Below are 20789 nucleotides of genomic sequence, written 5' to 3'. Positions count from 1 at the left end.
AATCAGGGCCGCGCTGCTGGGCTCTGTTTCCTGTGTAGACCGGGTATATTTCAGGACCAATTGTTTAATGTGTTAAGCCTTTCGAGTGACTGAATGTATATATTCACAAGGTGTTTCCTCTGCAGAACTACCCACCGCACGCTACCCACAGCATCCCTTGCCTATCTGAGCCTGAGTAGAAAAGACAAAACTTGTGAGACTTAGACAAAACTTGTGAGTTTCAAAAAATGAAACCTTTAATGATTTTAAAAGGAACAACAAATGACATATAAAAGAGCACTGAATCGGTTTTCAGGTGTGGTGTGGGCCAGCCCTGTCCCTGAGTTGGATCTATGCCCATGTTTTAGCTCTAAAGCACTCACAACACAGGCATGTTTTCTGACTGGAAGGCAAGGCATACAGGTGAATGCAGCATCACGGTTATAGCTGTACTATTGCACAGCCTGAACTGCTACAAGGAATGATCACAATCAGTAAGAGAGCTCACCTACATTATTAAGTAGCTTTTAAACGTTTGATTATTGCATAGGGAACAAAGACATTCATAAGAGATTTTCAAAACAAACCTGATGAAACCTGATGGTTGTTAGATTTGTGAATGTTTCCATATAGATATAGTGGTGCTTTTTTCAAGGGGGGGGGGGGGGTTGTTCACACACCATTGTGCCCAAACAAAAACCGTTACAGTAACGCAACACACAGACAAATAATTATACAAAAATTGAAATGAGACATGTTGTTAGTGATTAATAATAATATGTAAAACGCACACAGTGGTCACAAAACATCATGAAGCCTTCAGATTAAACACAGCTAAAGAGTAAAGATAAAGTTACAATTCAATGGTACCATAATGTCACACTATTAGGACATTTCATCCCTGCTTGAGAGGCTATTCCCTTTGGACAACTAAGGAATAATGCTGACTCAATCACCCATTGCACAGAAAATAAAAACAAAAATTAAAAATAAAAGGACAATGATACTGATGGGCCAAGGCTGACTTAAAAGGCTAGATCAAGAGGAGAAACCAGATTTATCTCCCGTTTTCCACAACCGTTTTGTGTAATAATGGATAAGAACTAATTTCTCACTAAACATTACGTATCAAGAAAGTACAGTGAGCCAGACAAAGTCTTTCTGAAATACAAATAAAGAGTTTGGAAGGAATAATGACTCAATACTATGGAATTACTAAATGAGGTAGATATGGAAGCGGATTATAGTGGAATCATATATGACACATTTTTGTTTTGTTTTTCCCCTCAGGGTGTTGAAGTGTCCATGCATCGTCAATTAAAAGTGGTCAATTTCTATACGGTGAAATGAGTCTGGGTGTCTCCATACATTCTGGGCTAGAGCCCTCAAATTAATTACAAAAGAAACACGAGGAACCTTTCTAAAACAGTTGCCAAAGGGTCAGTTTTGGCGTCAGATACAGAAAGTTTTAAGAGTTTGAAAGCAAATAAATTAACTCCATCAGTTGAATAAGTGCTTCAAAAACTGTTGTGCTTGAGAGATACAGTAATAATTGACTTTGGGGCAAAGAACAGGGATTGAAGTAGCAGATTAGTTCACTATAGGACAGCACTACAGAAACAAAGAATATAATCGTTTCTTAAAATGGATCCCTATTTTTGTGTAAAATGGTTAATGGCAGAAGGGGATATCGACGCCTGACCTGTGTCGTCTTCTTACCATTAACGTGTGTTATTTTTACTGATTTATTTAGACTGAAAGAATTATAAGAACTGTACGTTATTTGTACAGCATCTGCAGCATATATTACATACAATGAATGAAATGAGTGGTTTGGTTAATGTTATTACAGAATAATATACTTCGATGATATTGATGAATGATATCTATGACAATCCTGCACCTCTTTTACTACCACAATCAGGACTTAGAGCAAGGTACAGGGTTGTTTTTCAGACCTTATCTAGTTTTTTTTGTCTTTCAAAAAGAACCAGATGACAATCACAATCCTAGAAAACAAGCCATTCAAGAGGTCATCGTGAGCAAACACATCAGGAGGATCCACTTGATGAGGGTGCAGCACGTTCCAGAGCACAAATTTTCTGATGTTCCTTCGCACCCACATTTGTACAACAGTCTTTTGATAACTCTGAGTTATCAAAAATAAAATAAAAAACTAACAAACTAACTAACTAACTAACTAACTAACCAATTAATTAATTAACTAAACCTCAGTTATTGCGGTTTTGTGCTTGGAAGAGAGACTGGCCTTGAGGAGAGCGAGAGAGCACGGATTAAAAGACGAAGGGTGTAAGGCAAGGAGTGGGTGAGTAGATGCTGACCCACCGGTGGAGCACTCAGTGGGCTTTGCCGTTCATGTGGTTGTTCTGGGCTTTAAGGACTTCTGTGCTGAAGAGGCAGTCCAGGAACCCGTGAGAAATCTCCGTCACCAGTGATCGGTCTGGGATGGACTGGGCCATACCATAAATAGCTCCCTAAAAACAGTGATTTCAAAAAAAGATAGATAATAAAGAAATAAAAAGGTATAAGAAAAAAGTGCATGGGTTTTCAAAACATATTATAATTATCTAGTCATGAAGTCCACAGATGAGCATTTTATTTTGTATCTATTTTTTTATTACTGCTGAGTGCTGACATTTAGTGTGGAAACAGGATTGGGATTGGATATTTACTGTCCAAATAAACATGGACATTTTATTATAACTGCAGCAGCTTTGAGATTTTCCATTGATTGATTTGTATGCTCATGTTCAAACATGTTATTTCTTTGACTGTGTTGCTGTAAGCATATGTTGTAAAGCAACAGTCACTGATGAGTAAGTACACATAATGAGCTCACCATTCCTGTGGTTTTCTCCTTTGGGTTCTTCATGATGTTGCCCACCAGCTCTCTAACGTCACCGATGAACTGGTCAGCCACACCAGGTTGCGTGTGCAACACTGTCACACAAATATGGATGCTGTGGAGGGACAAACAGTCTTCAGTATGCATTCTATATCAAGTCCCTTAAGTCAATTAAATTCAATCTCTTAGTGTAGACACTGGTATTTCTCTACAGTCAATCAAAATATGTAAAACCCTGTTTGTAAAACAACTATAACACACATTGCATTTATGCAGCGTTTTTCAAGGCCCATCCAAGCTGTGATTAGTTTGAACTTGGAACTCACCTAGAGGGAAACTGCAGTGTGTTGAGATTCCACCCCTTGGCTGTTAGAGCGTTGGACAAGCGGTAGATGTCAAAGACATCTGACCCGATCGCCACCACGGACACCTCCGGTTTCCCAAAGACAAATATTCCGTCTATTTTACGCATTCTGCCAAAAATGAGTACAAAAACAAATCAGGTCTTCGCACCTCAAAATACCAGAGCAGCACAAACAAAGCATATTATATTCCACTTAACACAAGGCCATGCATTAAAAACTACAAAAGAGAAGGGAAACGAATGATCACATCTGGATGTTTACTCCGTCCTTTCCCTTCTTTAACAGTTTTAAAGGCAGAGACTGCAATAGTGGCTAAAAATCAGACTTCTCTTTTCTATGCTCTTAAAAACTGTGTTAAAAAGTGTTCAATGGCAGAAATAAAATATGGCTCAGTCCAAGCCATTGTTTGTTTCTCATATACAGACAAAAAGTGTTTGAACACCACAGTTCATCACTGTTTATTTCCACATGCAAGAGCACTGGAAAGACCACATTTGCAGAATCCCATTTGCATTATAATGTCAAAAATCAAAAGTCATCTACTCACGCAGCCTCGATAGTGCGAGACGTCTGGATCACCTTCTTGGTGGTGTCCACGTAGCCCTTCTCACCCATATGCATCATGGTGGCCCAACATGCTGCGATAATGCCCCCCGGCCTGGAGCCGGCCGCTGAGGGAGAGGCGTAGATGCCCCCCTGCCAGTCTGGTGCCACAAAGTACTGGTAATGGCGGTAATTCTCATTCCTATAGAGCACCACTGAGGAGCCTTTGGGGGCATAGCCATACTGCCGACAGAGAGAGAGAGAGAGAGAGAGAGAGAGAGAGAGAGAGAGAGAGACAGTTAGCTTCATAACATAGCTTCAGAATCAGTTAGCTTTATAACATGGGAAATGGAAAAAATAAACTATTTCACAACTGTCTTCATATTCATGAGTTTACATAAATCAAAGCAACACACTATAAATATAAATAAATATACTCTGGAATGATTCCTCAAGTTTAAATAAATCAAATCAAACAACTGACATTAACTATTCTCATTTATTCTGACCTACAAGATCAAGACAAAAGTTATGTCATATGATGTACCAGTATATAAAGTATCCTGTCCACACATGTTTCTAAGCATGTTTCTATGCTAATGTACAACTTACTTTGTGTGTATCTGCGGAAATGCTGGTCACCCCTTTGACCCGGAAGTCAAACGGCGCTAGAGGGAATCCAGCACTATCCATGAAGGGAATGAGAAAACCTCCCAGACAGGCGTCCACGTGGAGGGGGAGGTTATAGCGCTCAGCCAGCTGCAGACACAGAGAGATATCACTTGTTACAACATCACAAACAGCAATCTCTGTTCCATTCTTTCATTCTTCACTTCTTCTCTCCCTCCCTGAAGCACCCATAAACCCCTGACTACGAGCACAACAAGCTCACAGATTCTGCAGACATGAAGTGCACCATGACTAAACTGCATTTAGAATGGAGACTAGTGAAAGCAAAAGTGCAGCCAAATGTGATCCTTGTTTGGAACACAGGATAGAGCTCTGTTTGTGTGTGTGTGTGTGTGTGTGCGTGTTCATATGTTTGAGGTGTGTGTGTTCATATGTTTAAGGTGTGTGTGTGTGTGTGTGTGTGTGTGTGTGTTCATATGTTTAAGGTGTGTGTGTGTGTGTGTGTGTGTGTGTGTGTGTGTGTGTGTGTGTGTGTTATCTTTGAGGTGTTCGAAGTGTGTGTGTGTGTGTGTGTGTGTGTTCATATCTTTGAGGTGTTCGAAGTGTGTGTGTGTGTGTGTGTGTGTCTCACCTTTCCAACCTCCTCAATGGGGTCCAGGACCCCATGAGGGAACTGAGGGGCTGAGCACACCAGCATGGCTGTGTTCTTAGAGATGGCTCTCTTCATGGCCTGCCAAGCAAACACACACACACACCAAAAGTACCATTAGCAAGCACAAGGCCTACATGCAAAAAAGAACAATTCAGGGCTCTACAGTGCGCCCATTTCACTCGCACATGCGAGTAAAAATGATGCCATGCGAGTGCAAAAAAATATTTAGGCGCACTGGTGCGAATGACTTCTAACCATGTCAACGTTTGTCTACAAAATACACCGCAACATCGAGAAACATTACTGGTGCAGACCATAGAATCACGTCGCGAATGCAGCATAAAAACTACACCTCCCATCAACGTTAGCAGTTTTGCGTTGTGACTCGCTAGTAGTCGCTTCTATCAAATCCAAGAGTGCGCAGAAAAAGCGGAAAGTCAGACTAGCCAGCCAAGATGCAAAGATTGAAGAAATTAGTTATTCTATCCACCGAATTCATTGGATATAGGAGGAACAGGATGAGATTCTGAGAATACAGTGAGAGAAGGAAAGGTAAGCCCAGTTGACGTATTGGCTGCAATATGCAAAATATAGCTGTAGCGAACCGGCACAAAAGTAGCCTCCCGTAATAATCCCATTTTATTCAAAGGTAGAACGCTACTGACAACTCCAGGCTTCCACGCATGCTTGTTTGTTTACACCGAGTGTGTAAGTGCAAAACGAAAGTAGGCCTAACGTTTGCCTACTGCCCCCATCAATGTAGATATTTCAAATAAAAACTGAAAGTATAAAACATATATCCTTGATTAGCCTATGTTGGGTTTTGTGGAAGAGAAAATTGACTATTTTAGTAGTAGTATTAGGCAGTATGCAGTCAGATAGGTCACCATGGGCATATTTGGATTAGCTACAGATGGATTCACAAATAAATAAATTAGCCTACATTTGGCAGGATACTTGATATACAGGCTAAATGCAAATATGGCAATGTATTATATTATTTTACATTAACAAAATGTAGGAAAATAGAACAGACTGAAAATAAAGTAGGCACTGATCTTTAAAATCCTGTTTCCTGTAGCCTAAATGTTGTCAGTCATTCTTAATATTCGCAATTGGTGCACTGGCATATTTAACTGTTAGCTGCAGTATAATGTTAGATTATGTGTAAGTTAAGTACAGAACTCACTGTGCGCCCAAATTTTTGTCTGTGCTCCTAATTTTTTTTAACTTGGGCGCACAAGTGCTCCTGGAAAAAAATGTTAGTGTAGAGCCCTGCAATTTAACAGTAATAAACAAAAAACACATACAAATAAATAGGGGTCATTTCCAGAGTAACTGTCTATAATCATATACACACTGTTGTTAAAACCAAAAGTTTGTAAGAATTTAAAAGACTGCGAGAATGAATATTCACCTTCACGTCCACTTTCATGGTCTTCTTGTCCAAGGGGACATGGACCAGCTTCATCCCAAAGTAGTGAGCAGCTTTGTCAAAGGCAGCATGCACACTGACCGGAGCAATACTACAACCAGAGGGTTAACACATTGGAGAAACTTAACTTATTAAAGCCAACTTTCAAGTCACCATGTTATCCACTAAAACCCTGATTTACTGTATTACATTTTTAACAGTGAGACATATTGTCTGTGTATCCAAAGTTTAACGTAATGTAACATTCTCATAACAGCATTGTCAGGTCAACATGGGCTGATATGGCTTCTGCATAGCTAGATCAAGCTTTAATTGTATTTTCAGTACAATAATAATTCCAGGTAGAGAACAGCAGTGCCGTACTGAACCACTTGATAATAGCTAGCAGAGATGTCAGGATGTCTGAAACTTACATTTCTGGGTGCTTGACCCCACGTTCATAGGCCATATCCCTGTAAGCCTTGCAGGCCATGAGGATGCTCTCAGTCCCTCCGGAGGTCACCTTGGGATTTACACATAGATAGACACATAGATTAGTATTAAAGTACTACAATAGCATTACAGCCAAAGCTTTGAATCATAATGTTTGGCTTTTGTGTGGAAAAATTACCAATAGCACCCAAGGGAGAGGTCTATAGAGCTACCCGGGAGGATTCTGGTGGTGTGTTTTGGAAATAATGACCCTGAGTTGAAGGTCATTCCCATGACATCAAAATCTAAGGGATTTAGTCAATTTCTTTGAGAACTGAGTGTGTGGAAAAGAATGGAATGCGAACAAAAATGTGTGCTCGGAATGTGTGTGTGGCGTATGTGTGCTGTATGTGTGTGTGTATTCATGTGCGGGTGTGTGTGTGGGTGTGTGTGGGTGGGTGTTTGTGGTGTGTGTAGAGAGAAAAGAACGGGCAGGCTGTCAGCTTACTGTGCCACAGGTCTCTGGTCCACCATGAAAGATTTCACAGGTCATGCGCACGACCTCAGCCTCCATTTTCCTAACCCCGGGGAAGATGTCTGGGTGAAGAGGGTTGCTCCAGGCAAAGTCCCCATACACCTGCAGAACAACAACAATAACAACACATTAAAAGACTGTGTGGCACGATGGCGGATAAGCCTTTCACAGCTGTTGTATAGATTACATTCTCAGTAGCTGGAAACTTCAGCATCTGGAACAGGAATGACTAAACAAAACAAGTTCCATGTAGGTCAGCAGATGAGGTTTACAAAACTAGGCTGATGTAACATTTACTAAAGATGTTCTACTAATGTCTCCAACAATTACTGAACAGTGTATTCAGATCTAACGCTGCGAACTCAGGATTGTGTGAACATAAAAATGACTTCATACAATTAAGACCATATTTTTCAATGCCAGGAGAGTCACCAATGTCCATGATTATTTTTGTGTTTTGTAAATTGTTTTGTAAAGCAATCTATGGGGTCTTGAAATGTGCCTTATTCATAAATTATGTTCATATTGTATGCATACTATAATTAAATAAGATACCTTTGAAAAGTTAAAGAGTCTAATGTGAGTGTAATGTGAGTATATACCTGCACTAGAAGTTTGGTTAGAGTTTCATCTCCCCAATACACAGCACCAGATACTTTGCCACTCGTCCAGTCCACCTCATCTGTAAAGCAGAGAAATGAAGGAGAGAAGATACAGTAAAAAAACAACAGGGTACAGGGATGGAAAGACACCATCTGGAGTTTAACGAACGGAAGCTACCTTCAGCTATGTTCAAATTTACCTTCGATTGACGTGCAGTCTTGTAGCTCACTTTGATCTAATCCCTCACTGATAATAACACTCTAGCAGTATAATATGGTAGATTCTCATAACCATCCACACAAAGAACCTATCCTGCATTGTATGGAAATGTTGCCACAAAAAGACAAAGTCTTTAACAATCCTCTGACATCAACAAAAAAAGACAACATGGTAACTGTGATATTTCATCAAACTCAAACTGCTCCTTCCAATAAAAATTCAACAACAGGCTTTTCTGACAAAATTTCCCAAATCTAGGTTGTTCTGCACTCACTCAGGGTCTGGTACTCTTGAATGCGCTGCAGGACTTGCTCTTGAGTGAGCCCTTGGGGTGGTAGTCTTTTGGTATAGGTCATCCCCTCCTTTAGGGTGCACAGACTCTGGGACATGTCATCCAGGGCCTTGTTTAGCTGCCCCTGAATCTGGGCACATTGTAATCAACATTGTTAAAAATGAATGCCAAGTATTTCCACAGTGCATGGATTATGCAGATAATGATACTGTCTGTCAAAACTGTATTTATTTTACTTCATTACACTATTGAGGGAGCACATAACAGACAAACAGACAGACAGACACAGACACAGACACACTCTCTCTCTGCTGGCTCAATCCAGGCAGCAGCAGGTATCTGTTACCTTGGGTAAACCCTGTTTTTATCATGTAGCAATCATGTATACTGACAATAAAGTTTACACTTAGTGTTTAATACAATTTAAGTACAACTATTGTATTACTTACAATTTAAGTTAGTGGTAGATATCTAGCTAGAAAGCTAACAAAGTTAGTCAAAGGCATGAACAGGGGCCTGAAGTATCCGATTAGCTGAACTGGCTAGTGGCTAGGTACTAACATTAGCTTGGTATCTAGCTAATTGGTGATACTCACGAGCACACAACCACACAACACACACATAGATAGCAGGCATATATGACCTTGGGAAAACCCTGATTTTTTTATCATGTAGCAATGATGTAAACTGGGTCAAAGGTACAGAATCCCTCATAGCTTGTGACTGCATGTCTCATCTGGATTTCAAAGACGGCATTCGATTGAAGAAGGAGAAGTGGCGTAACCACAAGACACTCACTGTCGTGCCAATGTAGGGTATTTTTCTGATGAGGCGAAAGCACCGCTTCTTGATTCGTGACATCAGACCTGTAGATCACAAGATCAAAGTGCAGACAGTGGTGAATATTTCACATCCTGAGGCCTTACTAGGCCTTTTGAACATGTTAGTCACCAATGGGAAGTGGGTCCTTTTGAGGTGGCTAAAAGCCTTCCAGAGTGTTCTTTGTCTTTCTTCTTCTTTGAGTTTCTCTCTCTCTCTCTCTCTCACTCTCTCTCTGTGTACTGACATGCTAGATTGCATACATGACTATTGCTTAATAGAGCCTCACAAGCCTGATTTACACATATGTTAATCTTGGCGTCAGGCAACAAATAGCTTGGTGTGCAATGCTAACAAAACTTTGAGGTACGGGTAAGACCTGTTCTAAATAGGGTTGGGCCAGCATTTAGATTCTATCATAGACTTCATCTTGCTTGTGTCAATGAATCAGTTCATTTAAAGTATGTATAAAGTAACAAACTGTTTATTAATCATAACTGAGGTAAAAGTTTCAAATAATAGTCCTATTGATTTGAAGCTCAGCCCTATCGGAGTATAGAACAAGGTGAATGTTACAACTCATATTTCTACTGCCTGTTAAGGAAATTAGGGACGTTATTCATCATAGAAACCAAGATATATTGTGGCCCTGTCAGTCCCTGTCAGTCAATTGGATATACAGTTTTCACTTTAAATGCCTTACTGAAAGACACTAAATCATCAGGAGACTCATAAATCACTTGACAAGGCTACATGTATGGAACAAATATGCCTTATTTTGTACAAGACTCAAAGCAGTGCCCCAATGGCAGCTGATTTAAGTATTAAGAGAGCCGCAGAAGACATGCAAGGAGTGCTGCTGAGGACAAACTAATTTTCTGGGGTTTTCAGTGGGGTTTTACTCTGATGCAAGACTCACTGAGCAAGACTTACACAACCCCATTTCTTTACCCACAACCAGTTATGATTAATATCTGTGAGTAGAAAGCATTATTTGAGTCTTACAGTAGCAACTAGACTCAAAAATGCAGTGCTATGTTGAACATTGTGCTATATCATGATATTCTTCCAGTAAGCAACTTACTCTCTGGTTGGAAGAGAATCCCTTTGATCCAAACAGCTCCTAGGGTGGCGACTATGGAGGCACCAATGATCTGCCATGGCTCCAGGTCGGCACATTTCGAGTTGACCAACTTACGACCCTCCTCTACATAGAGTAGGATCATCTCCCTGTACACCTCCGTAGCAGCCTGGGGAAAAGAACAGTACCCAAGTACAGTGAATTTCAGTTCAAACACATCTTCAGTAGCCTTCCCATACAGTGCATCAAATTGGCCTTTTTCTTTTTATTTCCCCACAAATTATTTAGGTTATTACTTACACCTTCGGCCTGACTCATTTTAGAAAACTGCTCCAGCAACCAGTTACATGTATGTCACCAAAGACAAGTCAAATCTTGTGCAATTCACCTTCAACAGTTCCTATCTGCTAATCGTGTGAGTCAAAGTAATAGCAAATCAAGATAGTCTACCTGGCCACACCTCTGTGCTTATCAATAGAATTTCAACCAATGAAAGGCATGTTGTCAATTTCTAAACCAAGGCTGAAATCTCAGTGGTTGGAGTCCACAGGAATCCACCCCGACCACCTTTCAGTTTTGTCCAAAGTAGTTGAAATTAAACAAATGTTGACACCACTTGTGATGGATAATGTTTATTCTTGTTTTATTAAATCAGTACTCACAATCTCCTTAGTCAGCTGATATGGTTTAATTCATCTAATCTCAAAAATAGATAACAGATTGCATCTGCATATCGTCAAAATGTGCAGCAGAACAATTGCAGACGACCTTGATTGACTTAAGAAGGTTAGGACTTTGAGGAAGGCCCAATCTGATCCTGGCTGATCCAGGATGAGTGTAGTGGTAAAATAAGAGGTGGTTAAACTATGAATTCTGTGATCACAGTATGGTGGAACGCGCCATGCGGTATCAGATTTTTTAAAAAGGCATTCAGAACATGTTTAATGATGGTGGTCATTGTCCAATGTTTATAACAATACCAGTGGTATTAAATGGTTCTTAGGGTGTTGATGAGTATACATATTGTAAATGTGGATAATACAATGTGATTTTTGAATGTGAAAAGTTGCAATTGGTGAATAAAGTCTTTTGAGAGGTGGCTGAACTCTAATAAGAGGTGGATAAACTCTATTTCTGAAATTTCAGAGGTGGATAAACGGAGTTTACTTGCGTTTAGCCTCCACTACATCTCTGATCCTAACCAAGGAGTTCAAGTTGTTTCTGACTGGCCATTGATACAAATTGCCAACATGCAAGAACTTGTCTGATTTGTTCATATAATGTTCGTTACATAGATACTGCTGACTGCCCACCGGGAATAATGAAGATCTTTGATCATTCTTTTTCACTTATTTAACAAAGTCAGTCCAATATCATATGCTGTAACACATCTCTATCTATGTTTTACGACTTAAAGCAGAGCTAATTGATAACAGTGAAGATTGTACCAGCAATGTACAGAGAAAGGTTGAAGGGTCACATACCCATATATTGAGAAGAAAAACACCATTCCCAATGACGACAACTTCCATCATATAACTCTTAAATAGGCTAACCGCAATTACATGACCAGCCGACGTGACCGACGTGACTTAAGTGTTGAATAACCGACACAAAAATATACCTTCATGAGCTGGGAACAAGAACTCAACTTCACATTTTGATGTTGGTACTCTTTTCAACAAACATACTCTTCTGGGCCTTGGTTAAGCCAAACAAACTTTGTTCACAGCGAGTGATGATGATTAATTAATTCTTTGACAGACTGATGGGCAGCCCATAAGCAATTCCTGCTGGGTCATTCCACGTCAATTGAACCAGGGCCCACGCACTTAGGTTTCAAAAAATTCTGAAAAAATTATCAGGTGTACCTATGTTACCCAGGAGACACACTTTAAAATTACTCTTATGTAAGATCAATACTTTCCAAGATACAGCCAGTTTTACAGGGGGAGGGGGGTGTCGATTTTGGTCTGCCTCTTTTTTTTGTCAAAGTTCACAAGCCCACAGCGCAAGAACTAAACCATGTAGGAGGCTCAAATTTTGCATGCTGGTACATAAATAGGAATAGTATGTAGCAAAATCGTCATGTTTGGTCTGGATAATCCTGCTTGGTCATAGCTATCCCTCAAAGTTGATACAAATTTTATTGGAGTTTTTGGCTGGGCTCTGTTTACTGTAGGCCTTCAGAAGACATATTTGTACTCAACATAGGCTCTTGATTTATTTTCCTTACTGAGATAAGTAGAAACGCTCTCACAAAAAGCAATGAACAGAAAATAAATTCCTTCAGGGTCTGAACAGCAGACCTTACAAGTCTGAAAAATCATTTTGGTTCTCATTTTCAGAGCACCCAAACACCTTGTGGGAATATGCAAAGATTCTTTTTATGTTTTTTTCTTTATTCTCCCTGATCCTTTCTTTTTAAAAACACTAATTTGACTTGTCTTATGCAAATCTTTCTTTTTCACTTTCCACCCTGAACATGGGCAAAATGCACCATTGAGATCAATATGTTTTGTATAGAGCTACCACAGGTTACTCTATGCAACCACAGGTGGCACTGTGGTAACTCTATATATATAAATATTTAAAAAATCTTTGCATATTCCCACAAGGTGTTTGGGTGCTCTGAAAATGAGAACAAAAATTATTTTTTAGACTTGTAAGGTCTGCTGTTCAGACCCTGAAGGAATTTATTTTCTGTTCATTGTTTTTTGTGAGAGTGTTTCTACTTATCTCAGTAAGGAAAATAAATCAAGAGCCTATGTTGAGTACAAATATGTCTTCTGAAGGCTTAAACAGAGCCCAGCCAAAAACTCCAATAAAATTTGTATCAACTTTGAGGGACAGCTATGACCATGCAGGATTATCCAGACCAAATGTGACGATTTTGCTACATACTATTCCTATGTGTGTACCAGCATGCAAAATTTGAGCCTCCTACATGGTTTAGTTCTTGCGCTGTGGGCTTGTGAACTTTGACAAAAAAAAAGAGGCCGAACAAAATCGACACCCCCCTCCCCCTGTAAAACTGGCTGTATCTTGGAAAGTATTGATCTTACATAAGAGTAGTTTTACAGTGTGTCTCCTGGGTAACCTGGTAATTTTTTCAGAATTTTTTGAGACCTAAGTGCGTGGGCCCTGGTTGAACTGACATGGAATGACCCTGCTTGTTGTCTGAACTCTTGGCTGTGTGAGATGAACAAGCCTGACAGGGCTTGACTACTGAGTTTGGGAGAAAAAACAAAAACACCCCCCCAAAGACCCCCATCGACAGCTGCTGTCTTATGACAAGATCTCCAACAGGTTTGGCAGGGTTGGCTAAGTGGAACAGCAAGCTCAGGCACACAGACCATGTGAGAATATAACTGTTACTCTCAACAGGGTCAGGGCGATACTAGGCTATTTTAGTGTGCACGGCTCGAAACATCACAAAAAAAAAAAAAAGATTATGAATGGAAGCTATCTGGTGTGCGGATCATCTCTTATCCTCTTGATTTATTTCAAAATACCATTACCATGTTACCATGGAGACTAGATGACAGCTCCTGGACAGACTTTGAGAGACATTGCATAAAATCCCAAGCACTTCTATCCAAAGATTCTAGAGCGGAGCGTAGCGCTCTAGAATCTTTGCTTCTATCTGTGTTGGGATCGTTTTGATTTGTTTGCTTTTAAGAAGGAAGCCCTGTGCACTGGTGAGAGCCCATTGTGAGCGGCATTTAGGGGGTGAGAATTTGGCTGTGAAAAGAAATGGGAGGAAACAGTAAGAGAATAATGAAGTCACGGGTCTCATGACACATGAGACTGCGGTGTAAACACTTGTTTTCTTCTTGCCCCCCATTGTTGAACAAGCGCTAACGCCTCTGCCTTTTTCCAATGCAATTTTAAACTCGCTTTGTGAGGAGAGCTTTGTTGTCTCAAAGGAGGTCATATTTCCCTTGAGGAAGAAGTATGCGTGTGCATATAAACTTCATGAGAACTGAACGGGAAAATAAATGACTTGGCCTCAGTTAACATTCTACTTAGAATTACATTTGCATTTAGGTATGCCATGTAGCCTATTAGCCTACTTTCCAAAAGGCAGAAGAGTCCTCAACGTAACCAAAATGAATACAAAGTGCCCAGACAACACACAAACAGCGCATGGTAAAGCTGGAGAAGTGGTCTGGAATGGAGACACTTCAACAACCTGCCTGCCATGTGAGTTTTGAATATGCCAATGTCTGTGGATGTGTGTGTTATGTCTACCTCCGCGAAGAGCAAAACAGAACCTATGGCTTTCAGCCAAGCTCCAACAGAGCCCACTCCTCTATTGTGTGCAACAATAGTTCTAACAGAGGGCTACTTCCACTCAGTGATGTCTCGGAAGAAGTCTATTGATAGCCTAGACATGAAACCTTATGCAGTACACAATCCATCAGTAACAAACAACACCATAAACTTAGCCGTTATCTCTCGTATCTATGCGTTCACCAACTGTATCAGTCTGTTTCATATTTCCGAAAAATGTCTAGACGTGTATCCCTTTTAGATCACACCAGTAGACTAATGTTGCTATGCTGGTCTATGAAAGTTTTCCGTCTTCACTTGGAGACCCTCACAATCTAGGCATACGTCATACAAAGTTCTTATAGACCCTTTCAACAATAAAAACAAAAACAATGCTTGAACGTTCTATTTGGTTCCCAATCGACTTCCTCTGCATTAAGATAACATATGTAATGTTAAAACGGAAGCCTTGTGGGGCCAACTATGATCCTGATAATGGAACTCTCTTGAAAGGGTCTATAGCATGACACACATTTCGTGAAACTACATGCCCTGAATAGAAAAAGTGAACACACAAGAGTTCATGTCATGTTCAGCGTTAACGTTGTGTCAAACTGACGAACTGAGCAAGTCTCGTAGCCTACCTTTAGTGTATGCTATCGCTCCCTCAACTCACACATTTTGAACATTAAATCAACTAGCTGGATCCTGTTCGCTGACCTTATTCACTCGTTTGATAAATTATCTATGAGCATGTTGCTGTTTGAAGCCTGTTTTAAAAGACCTCGCTCTTGAGCTGACATTTGACTCACTCACCCAGTAGTCCATGTTCTTCACTGAGGACAATCCGTAAGCAGATTCGATTGAGCAACTTTACCAAATTCAGTATACGAAAAGTTGTTTCTTAAGAGCGCTGTTTGACCTGCTTGGTGCCTGTGATCTTATTGTCATGGTATAATCATAGACACAGTCTTGTATCAGGAAGTGACTGGAAACTAAAAGCAACCTATCCCCGTTCGTAAACGTGCAGTCAGTATGGAGTTTGCGCATAACCAGTTTCTACATCATGTGGATTTCCCTTCTGCTTCGCTGTGAGTCTGTGATCCTGGAGGAAACCAAGCATTTATCTGGTGAACTGCGGCGACCCGCACAGTTTACATACCCATGAGCATAGCAGTTACCAAAGCGATTTCGTCGCACATCCTTATGACGTTTTCCCGGAAGAATTGCATGGGCTGAAGATGCTTGGTGAAACAGGATGCATTTGCTCTCCTCAGCTCCGGTTTATTAACAAGACACAGTAGGAGTGATAAAAAAACTGATAAGGAAATGAGTGGTCTTTGCAAGTATTTTAATAAATATTGTAGGTATTCATGTATCAACGGTAATGTTAGGCTACAGATAAGCACAACTTGATTGAAAATTAAATCAAAATAGCTTCAATTTACTCTATCATGAAATAGACTAATTTGCTAAAGTGATTGAGTCAGCATAGGCCTATGGCTCATTGTTTATTATTCCAAGGGCAGTGACTAAAATCCACTAAAGGAATTGTCCTGAATGGCCACACGGGGGAGCAACGACGAATAGCGTAATGCGTCACGTCTCCTTTAATTGATAGCCTACCAGTAGTATTTACAACTTTTTAAACCAATTAAGCACCAAACAAACAGGTAGGCTAAGTAACAACTCAACACGTTCCTCAGCGCTTCGTGTTTATTATTATTATTTATGTATTTACTTTTATTATTATTATTATTATTATTATTATTATTATTATTTAACTTTGCCGAGGAGCGTTTATATTTGTTTGCATCTTTTGTTCTTTTTTAAATGTTCGGGTCATGGCTGACATCAAAACTCTGAAGTTTTGTTGCACCGTTAGTTGACATAGACGTAATTGTGCATTTGTGATTTGTGACATTTTCATGTTGGTATCCTTTACCTAGGATAAGAAAGTTGAGTAAACAACTATCGGCCAAATACAAGTCTCAAAGGCGTGCATAAGATATACATTTGATAATGACAGTAAAATGTATTTAATGTTGGCCAATAGTATGTAGTTTACAATGTAGCCTATAAGGGCTTTGGTCTCAGCAGAGGTGTTTTATTAGGCTATTTTTCTAAAATACACTTTTCATCCCAACATCCACATCCAAAAATCCAGCGATTTTAGAATAGCCCATATAAAGACCAGATCAAGTAGCCTAGATCAACCCCGTCATTGCTTGTGCATGGTTCTCATGGGCACTGGAATATGCAAGAAATTGGCACAAAACAATTTATAAACAGTAGCCTACACAGACTCGTATGAACTATGGGTCAATCAGATTGATCTGTCGAAACATGATATGGGCCTTTGCTCTAATGATATTTTAAACATAACCTAGTACAGACAGACAGACATAGTATATGTATTTGTCTGAAATCTATTTTGTTCCTTAGTACTTAATATAGCTTAAGTTTAAATGCTTTTCAAATGCGTATTACAAGGAGCCTCCACGTGTTCCTTTTTACATGCACATAACCAATCCAGATGGATTCTAAAACACGTTTTACCAAAACTTGTATTTAACATGGTTAAGTAACGTGATGCACTCGGGTGACCCAAAGACAACAAAGAAAACAGACGTTTTATGGTGAGGCCGCCTTCTATTCAATTGTAATTGGTTTATTTGGTCATCAAAAGCATATACAGGGCGCCACAATAACTGGATTTTCTAAAGCAACCTCTACGGCACATTAAAACTGCATTACTTTTTGTGTAAAGTGTACTTGGGGGTCATTCTGATTACAATGCGCGCACCTCTCCAAATGCGCACATCTCCAAAGACGCACGCTGTACTAAATAAAAGCAATGGCTTTGTTGGACTTTTTAGAAAAGGTGTACATATGGCATACGGGTTGTAATTAAATGTCCTGAAGTTGTTTTTTTTTCCTCTGAGTGAAGTTTCCCTTTTCCTCTTTATACACAGTTCCTTTCCCGTGGCTGAACAAGAGGAAAGAATTCAATGGCTTGCCTGCGAGTTTGGAACAAATGGATGGCAACAATCTGGTCAGCGAGTTTTTGGTCTTTGATTGCCCTCTTCAAATGTCCTTCAAACAAAGGCTGTGGGTGAAAATAAAGCCCCACCTGGTACTTCTGTTTGCTAAAATAATAATAAATAGATTTCGTTTAATAAATAATGGCAAGGTACTGTAAAGTGAAGTAGTAACGGAAGTATTAATCATGAGGCTTGGGGCACCTATCACCTGCTCTCCAGTTAGTATGGTTTATTGTTAAATATTGTTAAATCACTTTCGGACCAACTCTGACGATATCTATAATTTCCACAGCAACTGGGGGCCAATGTTTGCCTATGCTTTGCATAGCAAGCAGGATATTACAAGACACTGATAAAAAATCAGACGACAAAACTGAGAGATTCAAACTCACACCTGTCCGCGATACGAGAATATGGTTTTGGCATCAATGGTTATTTGTAAAGCCGTACTATTTGGTTTACTTTGGATTATTTTGAGCTTTTTATAACACCATGACAACACCCCCTATCTCTTAGGTGTATTTGTTCATTTTATTGAAAGCATATGGTTATCAGATGCCCCCCAAAATACATATTTAGTTAGAATGCCGAGAAGTACCTATGTGGGCACTGCGTAGACAATGGCAAACATCTAATGTTAAACTAAGTTAGTCTCATAAACGCCAAAGATTGAGATACAAAGTACCTGAGAATAAACCAAACATGTGCGGCCAGTTTGTTTAGTAAGGCTTGACTATCATTGGTTAAAAAACAACGTGTACTCTCCTGCTTCATTGTACTCCAAACAGGTGACACAAGGGCGCACGTATGATCCACGGCCGAATAATTATTTTATAATATATTTGTAGCGACTAATAACAGAATCTGATGAATTAATAATGCCTTAGGTTGATTTCAACCAAACCTTTTTTTCCTTTTTTGATGATATTCGTCGAAATAATTCACAGCGTAAATCACAACTAAACTATCTCCATTTGGACATGCGTATTGGTTCCATGGTTTCCTTTCAAAATGTATTGATATTCAAGTAATGGAGGTTTAAAAGGTATACTTTGTATATCTATGATGCTCTGCTGAGAACACAGCAGATTCTTCCAAATATGACTCAGTTTAACGCAGTCTTGACCAACTAAATTCCTTCCAACGCTATTTTATCTCCATCGTGGAAACTCGTTTTGGAGTGTATAAAGCGCAATATATAATCGCGGTGTTGTTGGGAATGTTATTGGGAATTGGTTTCTTTTAAGGATAAATGCAAACATGCCAAGAGTAAATTATTTAAAAACGCATCTTCATTATATGCTATATAGACCTATAACTATTTGCATGGAATGCATTCTAGTTCATGATGGGTTACGCAGCTATTTTCTCGGAGGTTCATAGTAAACGATTACGCACTGAATTGCTTAAACCAGGCAAAAACATTTAGAAGAGAGAGTGAACATCGAATAAGTGTTTGGCATGAAAGGTGCTCAATTCAATGTCTGCGTAAACGATTTGTTTACCAATTGCCACATGGCCCTTTTCACGGCCATGCTGTCTTTTGTTGAACTTGGGGATTGGAACTCAAGTAAAGACTGGGCAGAGACTCTCAAAGACCCCTCTAGAAGATGATTGGCCACTTCCCAGCCCTATTTGCTCTAAGGCACGCTCCATGCGCACTGATAAGATAAATGATACATAAATGACCAATGACCATCAATGCGTCATTGTCCATGGAAGCTGAAAAAGGCACGACGACTTCAGACTTCGCCTCTTCCACGGAAAGCTCAGCCTAACTTTGAGACCTGAAAACCATTCAATTAAGGACTCTGAGCAATTCAAAGCCATTTAGGTGAAGCGCAAGTGGGACAGGTAAGCATCAGTATGAAACAGAAATATTTTATTTTACCTATATTCTTATAATGTTAATGCTTATGTTGTGTGTGACGCAACAGATACATAATTCACTGATTTTGTTGCAAATAAATGTATGTTTAATAACCCAGGCCTGTATCTTAAAGGATGTCTCCCAAATCGGCGTGCGATTCTACCGACAGACATGGGGTGTGTGATTCTGAAGTCAGTGACCAGTCAAGCCAACTCTCTGGGCGCGGAAGGAGCGAAAATCAGCAATACAGAATTGCGTCAAAAAGAGATGCGAGAATGAAGGACAAACGCATTACAGCTGGTGAAAATAAAACAATTGTCAGGTTCAGATCCAAAGCCGGCAAATACTGGGTCAAGCAACGGGTGAATCGGCGGGTGAAAGCGAATGACAGAGAGAGGCACCGCATGCACAATCTCAACTCCGCCCTGGATGCGCTAAGAGAGGTTCTCCCAACCCTGCCAAATGACGCCAAACTGACTAAAATAGAGACATTGCGGTTTGCGCACAACTATATATGGGCATTGACGGAAACCCTCCGAATGGGAGATTACATGGGACATACTTTGACCATCGAAGCGTACCAAACTCACCTAATGTCTCCAGACTATTGCGCATATGACTATAGAAGTCAATCAACCACATGTTCTTCCAGATGGACTTCTCCCATGCAATCGCCCCGCTGGCAAGATGCTGGGGGGCAATCCTCTATGTTGTTTGACGAGTTTTGTGTCGGTGACATTCGTAATTCTGAGGTTCTTGGGAATGTTTTGGACCTGACAGGTGCCTTCGCTTTTCCGGTCTCGTCAGCTTTTGGAGTCGATCAAAACTGGTGATTTCAACTATCGCACCATTGCCATTATTCGTTGGCTTTGTTGGCACAGATGATCTCTAGCACACCTGCAAACTGATTCGGACTGTAATTCCACAGCAAGGTCACTGATTCCAAGATCATCGTCAGCGATCCGCACCTGACACTTTCTTGTCTGATTCTGATCGATTTAAAATGTACCTTTTATTTACATTTGAATAACTTGTATTTTTCTATCTTGTATATTTTCATATTAAAATCATACTTTCGTGTGATATCTACACAAATATAGACTGTCTGGCAGAATGTTTTACCGATGATGACTGAAGGTTTTTTTGTTTTCATTTCAAATCTCATGGTTT

The 20789-nt window shown here is 39.9% G+C and overlaps 1 protein-coding gene and 1 long non-coding RNA gene across 3 annotated transcripts; one reads left to right on the top strand and one right to left on the bottom strand.

Annotated features, from left to right (window-relative positions):
• Positions 1–214: 214 nt before the first annotated feature.
• Positions 215–15824, bottom strand: sgpl1 (sphingosine-1-phosphate lyase 1). 2 transcript variants are annotated; one of them, XM_042065781.1, is made up of 14 exons: positions 15522–15824; positions 10434–10599; positions 9329–9396; positions 8513–8660; positions 8019–8098; positions 7390–7518; positions 6884–6972; positions 6453–6561; positions 5015–5113; positions 4366–4512; positions 3758–3996; positions 3172–3318; positions 2840–2960; positions 215–2474 (listed from the first exon to the last, which is right to left on the bottom strand). In XM_042065781.1, exons 1-14 carry the CDS (start codon positions 15531–15533, stop codon positions 2337–2339), a joined length of 1692 nt encoding a protein of 563 aa, XP_041921715.1. In that variant the 5' UTR covers positions 15534–15824; the 3' UTR covers positions 215–2336. The 2 variants fall into 2 exon arrangements, with proteins under 2 accessions (XP_041921715.1, XP_041921714.1); XM_042065780.1 differs by lacking the exon at positions 15522–15824 and adding an exon at positions 10731–10840.
• LOC121685325 lies at positions 13561–19983 on the top strand. The gene is made up of 3 exons (XR_006023329.1): positions 13561–14636; positions 17681–19603; positions 19753–19983. It is a non-coding gene; the product is annotated as an uncharacterized LOC121685325 (long non-coding RNA).
• The last annotated feature ends 806 nt before the right edge of the window (positions 19984–20789 follow it).

The sequence above is a fragment of the Alosa sapidissima genome, chromosome 16, assembly GCF_018492685.1.
Source record: "Alosa sapidissima isolate fAloSap1 chromosome 16, fAloSap1.pri, whole genome shotgun sequence".
Taxonomy (NCBI): domain Eukaryota; kingdom Metazoa; phylum Chordata; class Actinopteri; order Clupeiformes; family Clupeidae; genus Alosa; species Alosa sapidissima.
Note: the sequence above shows the minus strand (reverse complement) of the source record. Positions and strands in the feature narration are given on the sequence as shown.

Bases quoted from the DNA above. Each gene is read 5' to 3' on its own strand.
- sgpl1 (XM_042065780.1), bottom strand. The intron at 9,397-10,433 runs GTAAGTTGCTTA...TGTGATCTACAG, and splicing joins GATTCTCTTCCAACCAGAGA to GTCTGATGTCACGAATCAAG. The intron at 6,973-7,389 runs GTAAGCTGACAG...GTAAATCCCAAG, and splicing joins GACCAGAGACCTGTGGCACA to GTGACCTCCGGAGGGACTGA.